The 20,070-nt window shown below is 58.0% G+C and overlaps 1 protein-coding gene across 1 annotated transcript in view; it reads left to right on the forward strand.

The window, feature by feature from the left end:
• CELSR1 (cadherin EGF LAG seven-pass G-type receptor 1) overlaps positions 1-18,313 on the forward strand; it is a 155,116-nt gene extending 136,803 nt beyond the window's left edge. The window contains 12 exon segments of the mRNA XM_020977381.2: positions 999-1,125; positions 2,365-2,565; positions 6,656-6,830; positions 7,791-7,903; positions 8,822-8,901; positions 9,905-10,031; positions 10,830-10,955; positions 11,850-11,944; positions 12,903-13,006; positions 14,888-15,052; positions 16,853-17,095; positions 18,045-18,313. Coding sequence (XP_020833040.1) covers positions 999-1,125; positions 2,365-2,565; positions 6,656-6,830; positions 7,791-7,903; positions 8,822-8,901; positions 9,905-10,031; positions 10,830-10,955; positions 11,850-11,944; positions 12,903-13,006; positions 14,888-15,052; positions 16,853-17,095; positions 18,045-18,313 — 1,825 coding nt within the window.
• The last annotated feature ends 1,757 nt before the right edge of the window (positions 18,314-20,070 follow it).

The raw sequence follows: 20,070 nt of genomic DNA on the forward strand, positions 1-20,070 counted from the left end.
CACCTGCTGCCGGGGCTCTTATAAAACACCTTTTATCCAGGCATCTTCAGAAGGGGGAGACAGACCCTTATTAACTTTCACATCCCATTTTATAGATGAGTAAACTGAGGGTGGAGGGGGAGGAGGAACCATTTTCCCAGAGTCGAGGAGAATGTGGGCTCTTTCCGGCTTTGGACAAGTTTCTTCGTTGCTTTGAGGTCTGACTTTCCATCTGCAAAATGGAAAGAAGGGGGCGGACTTGTTTCTGAGCAGGGCTCATAAAATGCTTGGGGATCCTCGGATGAAAGGTGCCCCAGTAATGAAAGGTGTGCCCGACCGGAATCTTTTATTGTCCTTTCTTAACCAGCCCTGACTTTGAAGAAAGGACTTTTAAGCAGCAGCCCCTCTGTCCTCCTAAAGAATGAGGCAAGGAGCTGTGAGTGAGGCCTCACCTCTGCACAGACTCTACTGCCTACTGAGAACCAAGCCCCCGGCCCAGATTAAAACCCTGGCCCCGCAGGACGGGGGGGGGGGGGGGGGGGGGGGGGGGGCGGGCACACGGCTGGCCCAGTGCTGAAGGACAGCAGAGGTCACTGGCGGGGCTGCCCTCCTTCCCAGAGTTCCTAGTTCTCAAACCCCCAGGACGGGGTGGACAGAAATACCCCAGGAAGCCTTGGTGGGAGGCGACTGTATTGCCCGTGTTTCCAGCCCCAGGTTGGGGCTCTGGAGCCCTGGCACCCTGCCCTAACCCTCTGGTCTCTGAAAGGAGGGCATCTCTGGCAACCAAAGTCCTGAACTGATGAATGAGGAAGCCATGCTGGGGTGCTTGGGGGTCACAAAAGCGGAGAGAGCTAGCAGCAGGGCAGGCGGAGGGAGCCTCCCGGGAGCCTCAGAGCTGCCGGCCCTGCCTCTTCCAAGGCCTAGGAGCCCCTTGGTACCTAGGGGTGGGCTCTAGGGCATGGGGGGGCACTCTGGGGCCCAGGAGGGCAGGGGCTTACGGACGACCCTCTCTGCCACAGGAGCCGGGGCGCAGGAGGCTGGTCGGCCAAAGGCTGTGAGCTGGTCTCCAGAAACAGCAGTCACATCACCTGCCAGTGCATCCACGCCAGCAGCCTGGCCGTGCTGATGGACATCTCCAAGCGCGAGGTGAGCCGCCATCCGCTCTCAGGGTGGAGGGGCCTCAGGGCCAGGCTCTCTGACTAGGGCTCCTGGCTGAATAGAATTGGTTTCCTTTGAATCATATGGATTTTATGCATTTAAAAATATTCTTTTTTTTTTTTTAATTTGCTAGGCAATGGGGTTAAGTGACTGGCCCAGGGTCACACAGCTAGTAAGTGTTATATGTCTGAGGCCGGATTTGAACTCAGGTCCTCCTGAATCCAGGGCCCCTATCCACTGAGCCACCTAGCTGCCCCTAAAAATATTCTTTAAAAGGGTCTCCAAGCTTCACCATATCAGCAAAGAGGGGTCCATGGCACAGACACCTTTAAAAACCCTGGCTCAGGACAGGGGATGGCAGAGCTGGGAGGGGTCTTAGAACATCAATTATAAAGGACCAGTGTATTCTTTCCTGAGCTCACCTCTCTGTACACACACAAAAGCCACATATTATCTCCTAACAGCTTTTGACAAATGGGGGTGGGAGGGAGGGGCGGGTGGGCTTCCGACTTGCCCCTCCAGGATAGGGGGTCCAGCAGGGCCCAGGGTCCAGAGCTAAGATTCTCAGGGAGCAGGCTCAGCACAGGGCTTAACTGGCCTGAGAGACAGTCCTGTTCTGGTTTTTGAACAAAGGTGTATGTGTAGGGGGGAGGGGCCGATGAGCCCCAAGCCCCAGGTCCCTCCTGGAGGGCCCCGGAACAATGGCTGGTTTATGTTTCACCTGGGCTAGGAATGTGCGGTGCCTTCTTTCTAGGCCCTGGCCGGAGGAACGTGCCAACTGACTGCAGGGAGTGGCTCAGAAGGCAGAGAGGAAAGTGTGACCTCATGTGGCCGGCTGTCACTACCAGCCCTGGAGTCTATCCCCAGCCATCTCATCTCAGCTCATTCTTCCCATCCCAGCCTCAGTATACTTAGCTGTAAAATGGGCATAATGATCCATGAGAGACAGCATTCTGTGATGGAGAGAGGGCAGGAAGACCTGGGTTCAAATGCTGCCTCTGACATTTACTACCTGTGTGACCATAGGCTAGCCCTTCTGCTGTCTCAGCCTCAGTTTCCTCTTCTGTATAATGGGGACAGTCACCTCTGTAGTGCCTGCTTCCTGGGTTGTGAGGCTTTGCACGTTCTGCCAGTGTTCCTGGGGGCTGCTCTCTGGGGCCCTGCCGCGGGGTCCCCGGGGCGCCTCTGCTTCTCCTCCTCTAACGGTCCACCCTCCTGGTCCTACAGCACGGCGAGGTCCTCCCCCTCAAGATCGTCACCTACACCAGCGTCTCCATCTCCCTGGCGGCGTTGCTCATGGCCTTCATCCTGCTGCTCCTGCTGCGGACGCTCCGCGCCAACCTCCACGGCATCCACCGCAATCTGATCGTGGCCCTCTTTGCCTCCCAGCTGGTCTTTGTGATTGGGATTGACCAGACAGAAAACCCGGTAACCACACCCCCAGGCCCCCCAGGCCGGAGCCACGTCGGAGGGTGGTGGCAGCGCCAAGCAGCGGGCTGCCTCTCCTTCCCCTTTAGTCAGGATCAGGGCCAGCTGCTCGACCTGTCTGTTCAGTCCCCTACGACAAGCATGTTTTGAGCACTTGCTGTATGCACAACTGGGCACCAGCATCTGCCCAACTCTGTCCCAGAATCTCTACTTTGGGTGGGTCATGTGGTCCAGCCTCCACCTGCCCGGGGCTGCATCTGAGACAGCACAAACTCAGGCTCACTTATGAAGCTCCTCTGTATACTGGGCACTGTGCCAAGCCCTGCAGCTGGACCATCCCTGACTCCAGGGAATGGCTGCTCAGTTTGGCAAACTGTTAGTAAGCAGCTTCCATGTGCCCGGCACTGTGCTAGGCACTGGGGCAAAGATCAAAAGACCACAAAGGCCCTACCCTCGAAGGGCTTACCTTCTTTTGGGGTGGGCAGCCTGTCAGTAAAAAACATGCAGATGAATGGGGGGGCAGTGACCATGGAGGATCAGGGCAGGCTTTGTCTAGGACATGAGCCCTGGAAGGAGCTGGAGATTCCAAAGGGGGACAGCAAGGATTTCTTAAGCACTTACTGCATCCCAGGTTAAGAACTGGGTGTGCACACAAAAGCAAAAACACCATCCCAGCCCTGGCTGAGCTCCCCTCGAGTGGGGAGACCCGTGTAACTCCCTGGGAGTGCCCAAGACACAGACAGAGCAGATGGGGTGCAATCTGTGGGGAGGAACCAGCAGCTGCTGAGTCTTGGAGAAAGCCAGGAGGCAGAGGTGAAGAGGAAGACCATTCCAGGCAGGGGGGCAAAGGCGAGGAGACCGGAGATGAGGTCTTGGGTGCGAGGAAGACAGGTGGGCCGGGAGTGTGTGGAGGGAGGGCCGGCTGTTGAAGAGTCTGAAAGGCCCACGGGGGACCTTCCACGAGGTCCTGGAGGCACACCAGCGGAGCTCATTAAGCAGAAGATCAGACATGGAGACAGGAGACAGCGAGACCCCTCTGGACCCTGAGAGAGGTGGTGAGCCCCGAATTGGGGCCAACTGGGGCCGGGAGAGAGGCAGGAAGTGTCTGGAAGGGAGAAATCACAAACCACAGGAGACCACCCATTAGCTTGGGGGCGAGGAGGTGATGGAGGGCCGACCGTGGAGGATGGAGCGTGGCGGTGGCCTCCTTGGGAACAGGGAGCTTCAGAAGAAGTTTGGGGGACAAGACAATGAATGTGGACACCTTGAGATGCCTCGAATTTCGAGATGTCCAAAAGGCAGCAGGGGACGAGAGACTGGAGCTCCAGCGAGAGGTGAGGGCCAGATCTGTGGGTCTGGAAACCATATGTTTAGCTGAGAGTTGACTCCAAGGGAGGTGGCGAGGCCGGGAGAGAGGGAGAAGAGAAAAGGCCCAGGACAGAGCCTTGGGGGCATCTCGTATGAAGGATCGAGCAGAGAGCCTAAGAAGGAGGCACAGGACAGAAGGCAGGAGAGCCCCGGGGAGCTTGGAGAATGCCCTGATGTTGGCAAAGCGCCTTCTGTCATGTCGTTTCTGCCAAGATCCCTGGCACCTGCCTCGTGGGAAGAGATGAGTAGAGGCTCGGTGCAGGAGGCATCGAGGCTGCTGAAGCGCAACAGCCCCGGATTTCAAGTACAGTGGTGTTTTCTGCCCGTTTCACAGATGAGAAAACTGAGGCTCGGGGTGAAGTGACTTGCCCCATGCTGTTCAGTTAGGGAGGGAGATTCAAATCCTCACCTGTGTGTGTCCCCTGAGATGCCTCTCAATTCATTTTCTTATCAACTGAATCATTTTTCTTAAACCACCAACAAAAAACAGTCTTCTCCCAGATCTTGCCCTCCTAAGAGGCTAGAGCAGCTGCTGCTAAGCCACGAAGTCCCTCGTCCTCTGCACCCGCTCCCGGCCATCCTCACTGTGGGTTGCAAGTGACCCTCTGGGGCCACCAGGGTACGGCCTTTGTCAGCCACAGCAGCTCCTGTGAGGCCTGCAAGCGACAAGGATCTGCTCAGCCACCGAACAGCTATTAAGTACCCACTGTATGCCCGGCGCATCACACCCAGGAAGCTTGGCTGTCCCTGGGGTTTCCTCGAGGACCGCAGCAGGGGCTATGATCCCGTGGCAGACGGCACCCCTCAGTGACCCCACTCCCTGACCCACGATGACGGGGCTGGTCAGGAGGCTTCAGGAAGCAGCGGAATGATGCCGTAGGGGGACCGGGGGTCGCAATGACCCCGCTCCCTTCCCGCCCCAGGACGCTGTGGGGGTTAGCATTCTGGGCCCATGCCACGCTCCGGCCACAGCACCCAGCTGTCTGCTGACCTCCTCGTCTCCTGGCCTTGCCACCCTGGCCGTTTTCTCCATGGTTTGCTCTGCTGCCTTCTCTCCTGGGAGAGCTGGCCGAGCTCGGTCCCCGCATGGGAGGCGGCCCCTTCCTGGGCTGGGAGGCTGTCACTCATGTGCTCACCTGCCGGGGAAACTACCCCCGCCGGTCATGCACCAGTGAACATCGAGCCAAGGAATGTGGCTCCCCCCCACCCCCCACCCCGAAGCTGGTGCTTGGCCCAGGGCCCGCTTTTTATGAGTTTCTGTAATCTAACCATCATGTTTCAGGGAGAGGCTCCTGGTCCCCTCCCCACCCCCCACCCCCGGATTGCTGGATGCCTCGAATGATTTATGAACCTATTTCTGTCTGTGTTTCCTGGAAGAGGCACCATGCCCAGGGCTGAGGGCTGGGTGGGTGTGAAGGAGAAGACCCCTACTTGTGACTTTGTGGTTGGGGATCTGGAGCAGGAGGGGGCCCCAGAGGCCGTCTGGTCCCACGGTGCCCAGCCAAGCGGCCCCCACAAGGACCCCCCAGTCCCAGCTCGGCAATCCACAAAGAGCCTTCCATAGGATCTTGCTAGAATTCAAGGCCAGCAGCGTCTCACTGGCCTGGCTGCGTCTCTCAAACTTGGCTCTTTAGCTCCAAATGCTGCACTCTTTCTTCCGTTTTATCTGCCTGAACCCCCGTGAGTGGCCCAGGGAAGAACGTGTAGCCCCAGGCCCCCAAAAACACCAGAACGGGGATCCAAGAGAAAGACGTTCCTCCATAGCTCAGTGCTGCAGCCAGAGGCGCCCCCTCTGCCAAATGGACAGGAGACTCGCACCCACTCCCAGTCATGGCTGGAAGAAAAATGGGCGTTAGATAGCAGGATGAAGTGTGAAGGGAAGCCTTCCCACCGCCTTGGTGTCGTGCCCAGGGTGGTCCAGCCCCGCCTTGGACCCGAGGAGGCGACCCTGCAAAGCAACCAGCCCTCAGAGCCTCAGTTTCCTCATCTCTGAAATGGGTTGTTGTGAAGATCAGTTAAGATGCGGTGCGTGAACCACTTTGCAAACCTTCGCCAAACGCCACTATTGTGATTGTCATTGTTATGTGCATCATGTTGTGAGTGTTATTATTAGAATCGGCAGAAAAAGTCGTTGTCCCCTTCAAGTAGCTTCCGTTCTGGGGGGCAGGGGGAGAAAGAATCCATCCTGTTCATGGATAAGTTAATATAGTCGGTCAGTGAGCATTTGTTAAGGGCGTACTACGTGCTGGGCTCCGCACCGGGGGCTGGGATACAAAGGAGGGGGGAGTCGTCCCTGCTCATCCAAAAGCTGCCAAAACCAAAATAATTGGGTGGGGGAGGGTGTGAAAGCGGCGCTTGCAGAGAGGTAGGGGTCCCAGGAGGTGGAGGGAAGAAGGGTGAGCGTCCCTGGCCTGGGGGCAGTCCATGCCAAGGCTGGAAGCGGAATGGCAACGACAGGGCACAGGAGAGCCCTTTCCCTGCCACGTAGGATGGATGAGGTCTGGAAGGGGCACCATCGCCCTGGAGGGGTGGTGCAGGGCTTCGATGCCAAGCACAGGCATTTTGGCATGGTCTAGTGTAGAGGCCAGTGGGAACCGCGGAGGCTTTTGGAGCCCTGTAGCACCTGACAGCTGGCTGGGCGGGGGAGGGGGGCAGACCCCAGGAAGCTGCTGCAGTGGGCGGGGCCTCGCTAACCACGCTGTGTCCGGCGTCCACCCTCCAGTTCACGTGCACAGTCATCGCCATCCTCCTTCACTACTTCTACATGAGCACGTTCGCCTGGCTGTTCGTGGAGGGCCTGCACGTGTACCGCATGCTGACTGAGGTCCGGAACATCGACTCCGGACACATGAGGTTCTACTACGTCCTGGGCTGGGGCATCCCGGCCATCGTCACAGGTCAGGGCCCCTCTGGGGTTTCAGAGCTGGGAGGGGGCCCAACCTTCTGTCAAGCTGGTGGGGTCTCCCCCTGCCCCCCCGAGAATATTCCTGGAACTCTCACCGCTTCCGGGCTAGTGCTGGGTCTCTTCTGGTGTCCCAGGCTTGGGCGAGCCCATCCGTGAGCCCGGAGGCGATGGAACATGTCCATCCCATGCCACTCTGGAGTTGGGAGGCCTGGTTCCTGATGCCGCCTTAGCTGTTCACCTGGTCTCTGCCCCTCTCAGGGCCTTAGTTTACCTCTCTGTGAAATGGATCCAGCTCTCTGTCTCCCTTATGACAGACTCCCCATCTTTACTTCAGACCTGGAGTCAGGATGACCTGAGTTTGAATCCTGCCTCAGACTTTATTAGTGATATGACCCTGAGCAAGCCCTTTCCCCTCTCTCAGCCTCAGTTTCCCCTTTGCCCCAAACTCCCTGAGCTCTCACAAGGCTTCTAGTGCTCCTGAGTACATCAGTGCCCACTGGTCTGTGACCTGGTCCGTGGACGTAGGGATTGATGTGGCCCGGGAGAGGTCCTCAGACACCAGGGTCCCCTCCAAGCCTTTCCTGTTGAGCATCCGCCCCCCGCCCTGCTGCAGGATGAGACCTGAAAGAGAGACACCCCCCTGGATACGTCCTTCGTGACTCTCCCAGGCTGCCACACCCCAGCGCTGATGGCCGAGGATGACTGTACTAACTGGGACAGAAGCTGCCCATTTTAGACCCACCTCAGGTTTCTACCAAGACTGAGCATCTGCTGAAAAGTTCCATCTGTTATTCATTGTTCTTCCAAATTAAGCCCTTTTCATTCGCCCTCCCCAGTGACCCAGGACGCCCCAGGAAGTCAGAGCTCATCAGGCAATGGGCACCTTCCCCCTTTGTGCGTGTTCCCTCTCCGGCTCCCTCCATCCTCCTGATATTTCTGTTTCATGGTGCAGGGCTCGCTGTGGGTCTGGACCCCCAAGGCTACGGGAACCCTGACTTCTGCTGGCTGTCTGTCCATGACACCCTCATCTGGAGCTTTGCCGGCCCCATCGGCATCGTGGTCGTTGTGAGTACCAGGGCCGGGCCCGGCTGCCTTTGGCATTTTTCCTCTGTCCTTCATCAGTCAGTCAACATTTACCGAGCACCTACTGTGTGCCGGGCACTGCCCTAAGTGCTGAAGATACAAAGAGGCCAAAGCCGGTTCCTGCCCTTGAGAAGCTCTCAGTCCAATAGGCAGACACGGTGCAGACAGATTCCACGGCGTGAGCTCCATACCAGATAAATAGGAGATGATTAACCGGGGAAGGCCCTGGAACTAAGGGGTGGGGGCCTTCAGGCCAGCTCCAGGCGTGCTTACCCTTGACCTTGACAGGACGGGGCTAGGCAGAGAGTGGGCCTGTCTGTGAGGAGAGTCAAGAGAACTCAGTAACACATCTCCATTGACAGCCACAGAGTACTCTACTTAAATTACCTGTAAAGTGGGGCAGATGGTCCTCCCTGCTCCACAGGAGCTGTGAAAAGGAGAGGCCACTCTGGGCAGGCTCAGGCACCAGGCCAGCATCAGGAGGATGAACTCCAGGATCCCATGCCACGGGGCCTCACTTTGCTCCTCTCTAAAATGGGGATTCTGGCCTACAGAACATCTCAGAACCTCCGTGGCAGGAGCTGAGGCTGGTGGCTGGTCCCCACCTAGCCTCACCCCAGAGGGAGGCCTGCTGGGCGCTCTTGGGTCCCACCTGTGCTGAGTCTGTATTATTAAGGCCGAATATTAGCCCCACTTTGCAGATAAGAAAACTGAGGTCCATGGAGCTAGGGCGTCTGGCCTGTGGTCACACAGCTAGTGAGTGCAGGGGCGGAGGAGGTCAGAGCCCCAGCACAGCACCTGACCCACATCGGGCCTTGAGCTGCCCTCTCGAAGCCCCTCTCCACCCCTGACTCTCGGGTCCAGAGGATTTTCACGATCGTCCTTGTCCCTTCTGCCCAGCTCAACACCATCATCTTCGTCCTGTCCGCAAGAGTGTCCTGCCGACGGAAGCACCGTGCCTATGACCGAAGCGGGATCGTGTACGTAGCTGGTGTGGACGTGAGGGCCGGCCTTGGAGAACACAGATGTGGTGGGGTGGGGGTGGGGGTGCTGCCTGGGGCTCCGTGGGGGACATACAGACCCACGTGTTCTCACGGGGCAATCAGTCCCTCATCCACACCCTCAAACCCTCTGGGGCTTGGAGATCCCCCCGCCCCCCAACCTGGGGAAGTGGTACAAGGCAGAAGAGCGAGGCCTGTTGCATACCATGAAAATGGTGGCCTTCCGGGGGTGGTTATGAGACTGGAAACGCTGAGGCATGCACCCTGGCTATCTTTCTCGGGGGCTCCAGATGGAAAGCTGCTGTCCTCTGGATGCACATTCTAACAGGGGCCTGGGGGAGCCAGTGCATACGAGAACGTTCAGCTGTGTGTCCCAGTGGTCCTTGGGGAGCGGGAGCAGGACGGATGTCCAGGGCCAGGGTCCCAAGGTGGGGGGCCATGCCTGGGGGTGGCCAGGGCAGATGATGAAGGCCAGAGCCCAGTGACAGGCCTCGCCAGCCTCTACCTCACCTGAGACTCCCTGCTCATGGGAGCAATGTGGGCATCCAGGGACCGGGCCCCGCCCCATTGCAGGTCTGGGATCACTCCTCTTTCAAATCAGGGGCTTGGATTAGCTGGCTTCTCACGTCTCTGCACCCGTAAGTCTGTGCAATACACACTCCCCAGGAATCCAGGTGAGCCCTCCAGAGCCACGGCCACCTCCCACTCCTGAGTTTCCACACAAAACGTTTCTGCAGTCAGCTGTGAGTCCTGACCTTGTGTGTCTGGGAAGGAGGCTTTTCTCACCTGCCCAGATTTAACAGAGAAGCTCACATTCTCCTTGGCCATTCCATTCAAATGGACCAGCATTTATTTAGCATCAGCTGTATGCAGGTCCCTGTGTTCCACAGAGCTAGGCACCGACCTTGCCCTGGGGGGCCCAGGGTGACTCCTCTCAGGGTCTCTGGGACTGGATGGTAATGCCCTGGGCTTCCCTTCACAGCTCTGGCCTCCGAACAGCCTTCCTGCTGCTTCTGCTGGTCAGCGCCACGTGGCTGCTGGGACTGATGGCCGTCAACAGCGATGTGATGGCCTTCCATTATCTCTTCGCGGTATTCAGCTGCTTACAGGTGAGAGGCCCTCACTGACCCGTTGCCAGTCCCCTGAGGCACGGCCTCCTTGAGCAGTCCTGGGGGAGGGACAGCTCCCTGAGATTCAGCAAGCCCTCCTCTTGGCCCGCACAGTCTTGGGGATTTGGGAACCTCCTCTCAGGAATTCCAGCATAAGCCCCTTCCCACAAACCACCATTAGCCCAGGTCTGTCTTCTGCTTTGGGTTAAAGCATCGCATTTCCCTCCCACCTGTGTGATTACCCGGGCACAATGGCTCTCTGGGGCCTCCCCCGTCGCCAGAGGACAAAGCCAACAGAAGCGGTATCATAATTATTATAACGTCCTGGGCAGGACAACGAATGGTCAGAGGCATCAGATTAGCTGCCCCCAGAGGCCGGCTTGAGGGCCATCACAAAGAAATGCCAGGCGTCCTCTGAGACCTCTCATTTTCCCAGCCCCTTGGCCCTGTAAAACTGAAGCCACTTTTCTTGGATACCCCCGTCTGGGCAGGGCAGCTCCAGGGCCCTGTGTCTCCCCAGCCTTTTGTCCAAAGCCTCCGGAGCCCCTCCTCTGCACAGAGGACCCCCGGACTCACTCTCCTGCACTGCCCGGCAGCCTCTCCCCTGACCCTAGCAGCTTTCAGAAACCTGAGCTTCTTTGAGAAAGCAGGCTCTGGGGCTGGTGCCCCTGCAAGGGTGGAGTCCGGGCAGGGCCTTGGCACCAGGGGAGGCTCCTACAGGCTTGTGGGGACTGGACGCCTGGGGGGTGGCCAAGTCTGGCCCCTGACACCTCCTCCCACACCCCTCCCTCACTCCAGGGGCTCGCCATCTTTTTCTTCCACTGCGTGGTCAACAAGGAAGTCCAGAAGCACCTGAAAGTCACTCTGATGGGGAAGAAGGCCCACCCGGATGACTCCACGACCACCAGAGCCACACTGCTGACCGTAAGGAAGGGGGCGGTGGCTCTGACCTCCTTCTCAGAGGCCAATGCCTCCGCAGCCACCAGCCTGTAGTGAGGCCCCCCCAAAGGCCCAGCTTCTCACCAGTCACCCCGCTTCCCCCTCCTGCCCCCCCAAGGGCTGTTCTCCCAGCCTCTGCTCCTTCAGGTTGCCCCCAGGGTGAGAAGCTGCGGGGTGGGGGGACATGGCAGGAGCACCCCAGAGACTGTGCATTAGCCCCCTTCTGCCTTTTCTGTGTGCCTCAGTTTCCTCAGTCAGCATGCTGAAGGGCCAGAAAGCTGACTTGAGTCAGGGGTGATTTGGGGGAGGGAGTTTCCTGGGCTGCCAACACCAATGACATCACAGGCAGGACCGGAAAAATAGGAGTCTGAGAAATGAGCTGGTGCTCCTCAGACTCCCCAGTCCCTGGGCCGTCCTGGACCACTGAAGGATAAACCTCTGCCCCCCTTAAGCCACTGGCTGGTCCCACCAAGTCCTGTCTCACACCCCCTTGTCTCAGCCCCAGATGGGAGGTGACTGGCCTAGGGTCACGCAGCCGGCAGGGAGCAGCCTCAGAACGGGGGCTCTGTCCAGCCCTGACGTCCCTGAGCGAGGAGCCTGGGGGCCAGGAGGGCTCTGGAAGCCACAAGTTGGACTAAAGCCCAGGCTGGCTTTGGGGGCTGGGAGGAGAGCAGTTTGTTTAGAGTTCCCAGTGGGCATCATGCTGCAGGAGGCCTTGAATGCCAGGATGAGAGTTCACTGTCCTTGGCAGGCAGTAGGGTCCCCTCTGTTTAGGGAAGGCCCAGCCCCTGCCCTGGGACGGGCAGCATCGTCCACACTGGGCTGGCGGGCGGCTGCCCCTTGGCCCCACCCCCAACACCGCCTGCTTCTCCTTCCCAGCGGTCCCTGAACTGCAACAGCACCTACATCGAAGAGCCGAATATGTACCGCACGGCGCTGGGAGAGTCCACGGCTTCGCTGGACAGCGCCATCAGGTCAGCCCCTGCCCAAGCGCCTTGACCGAGCCCTAGCCCAGGCACCTTGGCAGGGCCCCTGAGCCCCAAGCCTGGCCACCTTGACCAAGCCCTAGCCCAGGCACCTTGGCCAGGCCCCTGAGCCCTAGCCTGGGCGCCTTGGCTGAGCCCTCTCCCCTGCACCCACACCTCTGGGGAAGCCGGCCAGTGCCTCTGCCCCAGGGCTGACCCCAGGGCCCTGGGTGGTCATGATGCCTTCAGAAGCAGAGCCTGCTGCTGCCTCTGGTGCCTGCCTCTGCATGACCCTGGGCAGGCACTCTCTGCTTCCTCGCAGTAAAACGAGAATGACGATACCTGCACCACCTACCGTAGACAGTCCAACAATCACTTTTTAAGCACCTACTGTGTGCCAAGCTCTGTTGTGACAAAGATAAAAACTAACGTAGCCTCTTCCCTCAAAGAGCTTACATTTTCCTGGGGTGGAGAGAAAGAACAAAAGGCAGAGTGACCCTGGGCAAGTCACTGGGCCTCAGTTTCCTCCTCCATAAAGTGAGGGGAGGGTGGAGCAGATGGCCTCTGTGGCATCTCCAGAGCCAGGCCTCTGGGTCCTTGATCACATGAGGAGGGAGGGAAGGAGGGAGGGAAGGAGGGAGTCTACACTGGCACCAGGAGCCTGGGATGCTGGAAGGAAGCGAGGGAGAGGTGTTGTCAGGGGCCTGGCAGACGAGGCGGCCTCAGAGAGGCTGAGCAGCCGGCCCAGGGGCTCCCAGCCAGGAAGGGCCAAGCTGGGGGCTCCCTCCCAATCCCTTCTGCTGGTGCCTGGGGGCCCAGATGGGAGTGGTGGTGAGCACGGTGATGGGCCCAGCAGGATGCTCGGTGTCCCCATACTGCCTGTCAGCCCCGTATAGGGAGGGAAGCCCCCCCGCCGCACAACCCCATTCCCCGGCGGCTCCTGAGCCGAAACACTCTGCTGTTGCAGGGAGGAGGGGACAAAGAAGCTCAGTGTGTCCTCGGGCCAAGCAAGAGGCCACCCCGAACCCGATGCCCACCTCTTCCGGAGGAGGAACGGCAAAAACACCAGGGGTGAGAGCGCCTTAGGCACTGCGGGGTGGCTGCGCTTCTCTGGCCCTGGAGCTCAGGGGCATAGGCTTGGGGGTGGGCGAGACTCCTCCCTGCGTGTCTGTCTCCCTCTATGTCTCTCTCCGTGTCTCTTGTTTCTATGTCTGTCTCTGTTTCTCTCCATGTCTCCATGTCTCAGTATCTCTTTGACTCTGTCTCTCTGTGTCTCTGTATCTCTTTCCTCTCTGCCCCTCTCTCCTCTCCCTGCTTTTCTTCATCCACCCCTTCCTCCTCTTTCTCTCCTTACCTTCTCTCTTCTCTCTCTGTCTCTTCTCTCTCCTCCCTACGTCTCTCCCCTTCTCTTCCTCTCTCCTGTCTCTCTCTCACCTACCACAATGACCTACTCTGACCCCATCACTCCTCTGCTCTGGGGGTCCCAGGGGTCTTGGGGATGAAATGGAGATTGTTCAGGGCCTGGCACGTGACCTTTCTAGCCTTGTTCCACCTGGTTCCCCTTCCGGCTTTCTCGGCTTCAGCCAAACCAGCCACTCCCCACCCCCATGTTTTCATGCCCCTGGGCCTGGGCCCCCAAAAGCATCCTTTGTTCTCTGGCTCTGTCTGCTGAAACCTTTCTTCAGGAAAATGCAGCCTTGCTAACCTGGCATTCGCAGCCTCCTCCACAGCCTGCCTCCCATCTCTCTCCCAAGCTAGTGCACGATTCCCCTTCACTGAGACTCTCCGCCCCTTCCTGTACCCCTCCCTCTCTCCCCTTCCCTTCAGACACATGGAATGTTTCCTATCCCACCTTACCCTCTCCCAACCCCTATCCGCCTGCTGCTAGCCGGCCCATCTCTCAGGGTCAAGCTCCAGATGCCCTCTCCCCTTAGCCTTCCCAGCTGTCCCGGTGGGGTGGGAGTGACCTCACGGATCTCCCCAGCCGCTCCCCCCCCCCCGTGCTCTCCTACTGGTTTCCCTGGCCTTGGCCCCCAGTAGACCATAAGCTTCCTGAGGGCAGGGATTGTGTCTTCTTCCTTCTTGGGCCTCCTCCAAGCTGCTGGCCCCAGCCAGCCTGATCCGCCATTGAGTAAATCAACAAATGAATGTCGAAGTGACTGAGTTAATGGATGAAGGATGAAAGAATATGTTAGTGGTTGAGTGAATGAATGAGAAACAAAAGGAATGAGCGATTTTTAAAATCCTAAATGCGGGTCCCCCAAAAAGGGCATTTCCCCGACCCGGCAGCCCACATGGAGTGACCCGGTCACTGAGGAGGTGAAGGAGTGGCTGGCCGAGCTGATGAGGGAGCTCGGGAAGGGAGTCAGCGAAGGACCTTCCAGGCCCAGACAGAGCCCTGCAATCTCAGGAGACCTGCCCCCGTCCTCCTCAGTTCTCGGGGCATCTCTCCGTTGACTCTCTCCATGCGTCGTCCACGCCTGCTGGTGCTTCGGCGTTTGCGTGTTTCCCCATCAGAGTGGAAGTCCTGGAGGGCAGGACCTGACTGTGTGACTCACGCACAGTAGGCGTTGGATCAATGATGAAATGCTTATTAAGCACCCACTCTGTGCCAGGCACTGGGCTAAGCACTGGGGATGCACAAAAACAGTCCCTACCCTCCAGGAGCTTCCAGTCCGATGACATTACAGTGCTTGTCGACTGACTAAGTGATGGTGCCTTATGCTGATGTGGATGACACAGGGGAATGAATGAGTAAATTAACAAGTCAGCGAATTTTTGAGTGGATGACAAAGAATGAGGAAATTAATAAATGAGAAAGCGAGTGACTAAATGAACAAATGAGTCAGGCAAGGAGGGGGGGGGGGTCTTCGCTCTTTTTCTTGGCCCAGAGGGCTCTGACCGGACGCACTGGTCAGCCTGCTTGCTGAGCCAGGCCTTTGGGCTTCTCAGGCAATGACTCGGACTCGGACAGCGAGCTGTCTCTGGAGGAACACAGCAGCTCCTACGCCTCTTCGCGCTCGTCAGACAGCGAGGAAGATGGGGCAGATGAGAACAAGTGGGCCCCAGGCTCCTGCAAAGCGAGTGACCGGGGCCCCTTCCACAGCACCCCCAAAGGTACAAGGGAGGACAGGGAGGCGCATGCCTCCCTCTCTGCTCCCGCGTGGGGAAATAGAGATGGAGAACGCGTCTCCCCAACGTTTGGGGGTGCCTTTTGCCAGCCCTCAAGCACATTTTTCAGCACCTGAGGTTCACAGTGTCTCACCCCACACCTGCCCTCCTTGGCTGCCCACTGCAACCCTGCAGCCCACTACTCTTATCATCATCCCATTTTTAGAGGACACCAGGTTCACAGTGGGGAACATACATTGCCCGCGGCCACCCAGCCAGTGAGTGTGAGCCGGGTCCTCCAACCCCCAGTGTCCTCAGCCCAAGTCTGGCCGCTTTCCACTGCTAACCACAGACTGGAGCTAATTGATACTGACTGCTCCAACCCGGAAAGCTTTTCCAAGGGGCATCCTACTCTGTCAGGGAGGGGATCCTGGAACAAAGGCTTCGGAGGAGACTGCAGCTTCTCCGGGGGGGTCCTGTGTGGAAGCCTCTCCTTCAGGCTCTGTGCAAACCACCCTCCCTCACCTGTGGCAGAGCCTGGAGCAGGGGCCGGCAGGAAGGAGGACTGGGGAGGAAATGGGCAACCGTCATGCTGCCTTGTCTATAAAAAAAAATCCTGAATTGGGGAACTCTTTGGAGGGAAAGACAGCCCTGCTGGGCTGCAGACTGAGGAGGAAGGTGGGCTGGCTCAGGTTGGGGAGAAGCCTCAGGCCCGAGGGCAGCCTGGCCCAGCGCAGAGCAAGGCCTCTGCTTGTGGACTCCCACCTTCCCGTAAAAGAACCCCAGCAGTGCCCATCTGATGACGTCTCAGGCTCCCAAGGGCTCTCTTCACTACTTGTGGGAGGCAGGGTGTGCTGGCCAGGACACTCCTAGTGGGGGAGTAGAGAGAGCCCAGAACTGCAGAGAGGATGGGAACGGGCTAAACGTTTAGACTTAACGTCCGGGAAAACTCCCAGCGGTCCCAGTGCGGGATGAGCTGCTTCTCATGTGGAGAGCTCCCCGTCGCTGGAGGCCTCCGAGCAAAGGCCGGGGGTCCCTTGGTAGAGATGCTGTGCAGGACATTCTTGTTCAGGTCTAGGCTGGACTTACTGATCCCCGAGGCCCCTCCTAACTCTGGGATTCTGTGCTGTGGGTCCACATCACAGCCTCGACACTTACTGGCTGTGTGACCCTGGGATGACAGACTGAGAGATGTAAGGGACTGCAGATGCTGTCTGCGATGACCTGCCCCCTTCTTTTACAGAGCAGGAAACTGAGGCTCAGAGACATGCCATGATTTGCCCAAGGTCACACAGGTAGTAAGTGTCCAAGGCAAGATCTGAACCTGGGCTCCCTGCCTTCAGCAAATCCTGTGCTCTCTGCACTCTAGCAGGCTGCCTTTGGAGTCAGAGGACAGGAGGTTGGGTTGTAGCTCTTCTGCCTCTGTTTTCTGAGATAACGATTCCTGCCCCACTCCCCTTTCAGGATGGCTGTCAGCCATCCTGCAAGTGCCACCTCAGCATGAGCTGCTGTGGTTCTTCTCTAAGGGGCAGTTTTGCCCAGTGGCTAGAGGGCCAACCTTGGAATCACAAGTATCTGATGCTATGACCCTAGGCAGTCACCTACCCTCTTAGGGTCCCAGGTAGCCTTCTGCGACTCGAAGTGGGGCAGCTTTGAGCACTAGAAAAGGGAGGGGGAGAGTGGAACACACTTTGAGCTGAAATCTGTCCACGTGGGTATAGGAAAACAACAGTCCAGGCTGGCGTGGGAGGAGGGTCAGGGAAGGCCTTCCTGCAGTCAAGCCTGCCGTGTTGTTTTGGCCCTCAGCGGACTCTCTGTCCAACCACATCAAGGCCACGTGGCCCCCAGATGGTGTGATGGGCAGTGATGGTGAGGACACTAGATGTAAACCAAAGCTGAAAGTGGAGACCAAAGTGAACGTGGAGCTTCACCAGGAGGACCAGGAGGATGACAGCAAGGATGTGCCCTCAGACAAGGAGAACCCAGGGCTGCCCAGGGACAGTCGGACAGCTCCCCAGACCAACCATCAGCACACAGAGCAGCGGAAAGGTAACACAGTGGCCTGTCTAGGCTGGCACCGTCACAGCCCACCGTTCCTGGAGTGCCTTGTCACCGGTGAGGCTCCCACCACCTGTGCTGCTTGCAGCCCTTCCCTGAGTCATTACGGTGTGCATGTGCGCTGCCACAGACCCTCCCACGAATGCATGCGAGTGAGCCTTTGGTGAGCTCTTACTTTGGCCTGTGACAAGAGCTCAGGAGCACCAGACAAAAGTGGGCTGGTCCCGTCCCCCCTGCGCTTCTCTTCTACTGGGGGAAGCAGCCGTGCACAGAGCACATACATAGTCACATCAGGGGAGAACACGAGCACCTCGAAGGTGAGAGAAGGCCTGGGAGGAGGCGATGATGCCTGAGCAGGACCCGAAAGAGGCCAGTGATGCCAAGCGGTAGAGGGGAGGAGGCAGGGCGCAAGGCAGCCTCCTTCCCACATCCTTTGATGCCCTCCCTCCTTCCCAGCAGTGGCCACAGGGCCGCTGGTTTAGAGCTGGGAGGGAGGGACCTCAGAAGCCATCGGGATCCACTAATGGGGAACCCCAGGCCCGGAGGCTTAAATGACTTGTCCAAGGTCACAGGAGTAATGAACACCAGAGGATCTGAACCCAGCTTTTCTGACTCGACCTGCCATACTGCAAACGTGCTTTGTAGTTGGCAAAATACTATAGCAATATCAATCAGCCCATCACTAAAAAGCATTTATTAGGTGCCTACTGTATGCCAAGAGCTGTGCTAGGTATAAAAAGACAAAAAAGTGAAATAACTCCTTCCCTGAAGAAGCTCTTGTACTATCAATGTCACGTGGCTTATTGTTGGTTTTATTCTCACCATTGTCTTTGTTGTACACCTTAAAATCTTCATCAAAGGCTGCTCCCTTCACTAGCGCAGATTGCAGGCCCTCTGTGCCTTGTAGAGCCTCACGACCTTCATGTCTCTCTCACCACAGGTATCTTGAAAAACAAAGTGACCTACCCCCCGCCCCTGAGTGACAGGAACCTAAAAAACCGGCTGCGGGAGAAGCTGGCGGATCACAGCCAGACTGTGGGCTCATCCAGGACATCTTCCCTCGGCTCCACTGAAGGCATTTGCCCCACCCTCGACCCAGGAGTGACTGTCAAAAACTCCCCAAGGGAACACTCTCGGGACCAGATGAACGGGGTGGTGATGAGCGTGCGCACCGGGACCGTCGGCGCAGACGTGTCGGATTCAGAGTAAGTGGGGCTGGTGGGAAGGGCTCGTGGGAGGGGCTCTGGCCATGCCCCTCACTCCTGGAGGCTGGGCCGGGCCCTCAGGGCCACCCCTCTGTCTCTCCATCCTAGAGTCCCTCCCCAGGAGGGCAGGGGCCAGGAGATGGACAAAGGGATCTCTTGGGGACCCATTCATGGGATCCTCTGAGCTTGGGCCTCTAGAGTAGGGGGGTCCCTGAAGCTGAAGGGTGACTGGGAGCCACAGATTCACTTGATCTGTGTCCTATTAGGTTTTCCTTTATTTTGTTAAACTCTCCCCAGTTACATACAATATGAGTCATTGGCTTGGGCTGTGAGTTTGACCCCTGTGACCTAGAATGACAGGTAATATGTGCCCTGAGCTTGGGATCTGATGGAACCCTGATCCCCTCCTCCCACCTGGACCCCATTTCAGGGAAGTTAGCTCCAACGTGAGACTGACCATGAATCAGAAGCTTGGTATAGCTTTGTATAGATGCTTTCCCCACTGCCATCTACATGCATACACATATATGCATATATATGCACGTGTACACACTCACTCATGATCTCTAAGGCCCCTCCCAGCTCTGACATCCCTCTGTTCTAAGGCCCCTCCCAGCCCTGATATCCCCTGTTCTAAGGCCTCTCCCAGCTCTGACATCCCCCTTCTAAGGCCCCTTCCACTCCTGTCATCCTCTATTCTCATGTTATGATCACCGCTTCAGAGCTAAAGGAGACATTAGAGGCCCCCCATTTTACAGATGAGAAAGCTGAGGCCCAGAGTGGGTTACTGACCTGCCCAGGGTCCCACAGGAGGCCAGGAGCAGAGCTGAGAGCCGAGGGTGGTTTTTGTGCCCCTGCACTCCCCGGCTCTGATGGCTGTGATGAGCCCCCCTCCCTCTCTCGGGCATCGCCCTGTCCAGGATCGATGCCCCCTCCCTCCCTGAGCTCTCCTGAGGACCCGGGCTCTCCAGTCACGAGGAGACACCACTGGGCAGCGCAGGCGGCTTCTGCTGGCACGTAGTAGGCGCTTAATCAGCGTTTACTGACTGCTCCCCATCTTTGTGAAACGGGGCTGTCGTCCCCGCTTCGTCCTTCCTCGTTCTTCATAGCTTGGCTCTTTGAGCTGGAGGGGAAGACGGGTGGATTTGAAACCAGAACCCAGATTCCAATGTCAGCTCTGCTGCCACCCCTCCAGGGACCCTGGGCCCTTGGTTTCCTTCCATGGTGGGGGTTGTGGTGGAGAAGCTCCCTCGGAGGCCCGCCGGGCTGTGGGGCGCCCCTCCTGGGCCCTTCAGACACATTCTCCCCCGCGCGCTCTGCCTTCCCGCATGTGGTCACCTGGTAAGCCATCCGTGGCGTCCTTTGCTTTCCTTCTTCTTGTGAACAGAGGCAGTAATGAGACTTCCATTTGAATCATCAGGAAATCATGACGCTCCTCAGGCCCCAGGACCCGTCTTCCTGCAGCCCTGCCTCGGGGGTCTCAAGCTGCGGGGCTTCCTCTCTTCCTGTGCAGTTTACACTTCATGGCAGACCTGGGACAGCTTCAGACACTAAGTGCCTGTTGGAACATCCAACCTGTGCCAAAGCCTTTGGGAAACTCCCCAGGCCACGCTGCCGTGGCGTGGCTCTGGACCGGGAGGCAGTCGGGGCAGAGCCGGCCTGGGCCCAGACACCCGCACGGTGCCTTCCAGGACCCCTCCACCCCCCTCTTCAGGACCATTTGTCTTTCAAACAAACTGACATATAAAGAAATGTAGATGC

This window comes from Phascolarctos cinereus, unplaced genomic scaffold (genome assembly GCF_003287225.1).
Source record: "Phascolarctos cinereus isolate Bilbo 61053 unplaced genomic scaffold, phaCin_HiC Scaffold_1;HRSCAF=81, whole genome shotgun sequence".
Lineage (NCBI taxonomy): Eukaryota > Metazoa > Chordata > Mammalia > Diprotodontia > Phascolarctidae > Phascolarctos > Phascolarctos cinereus.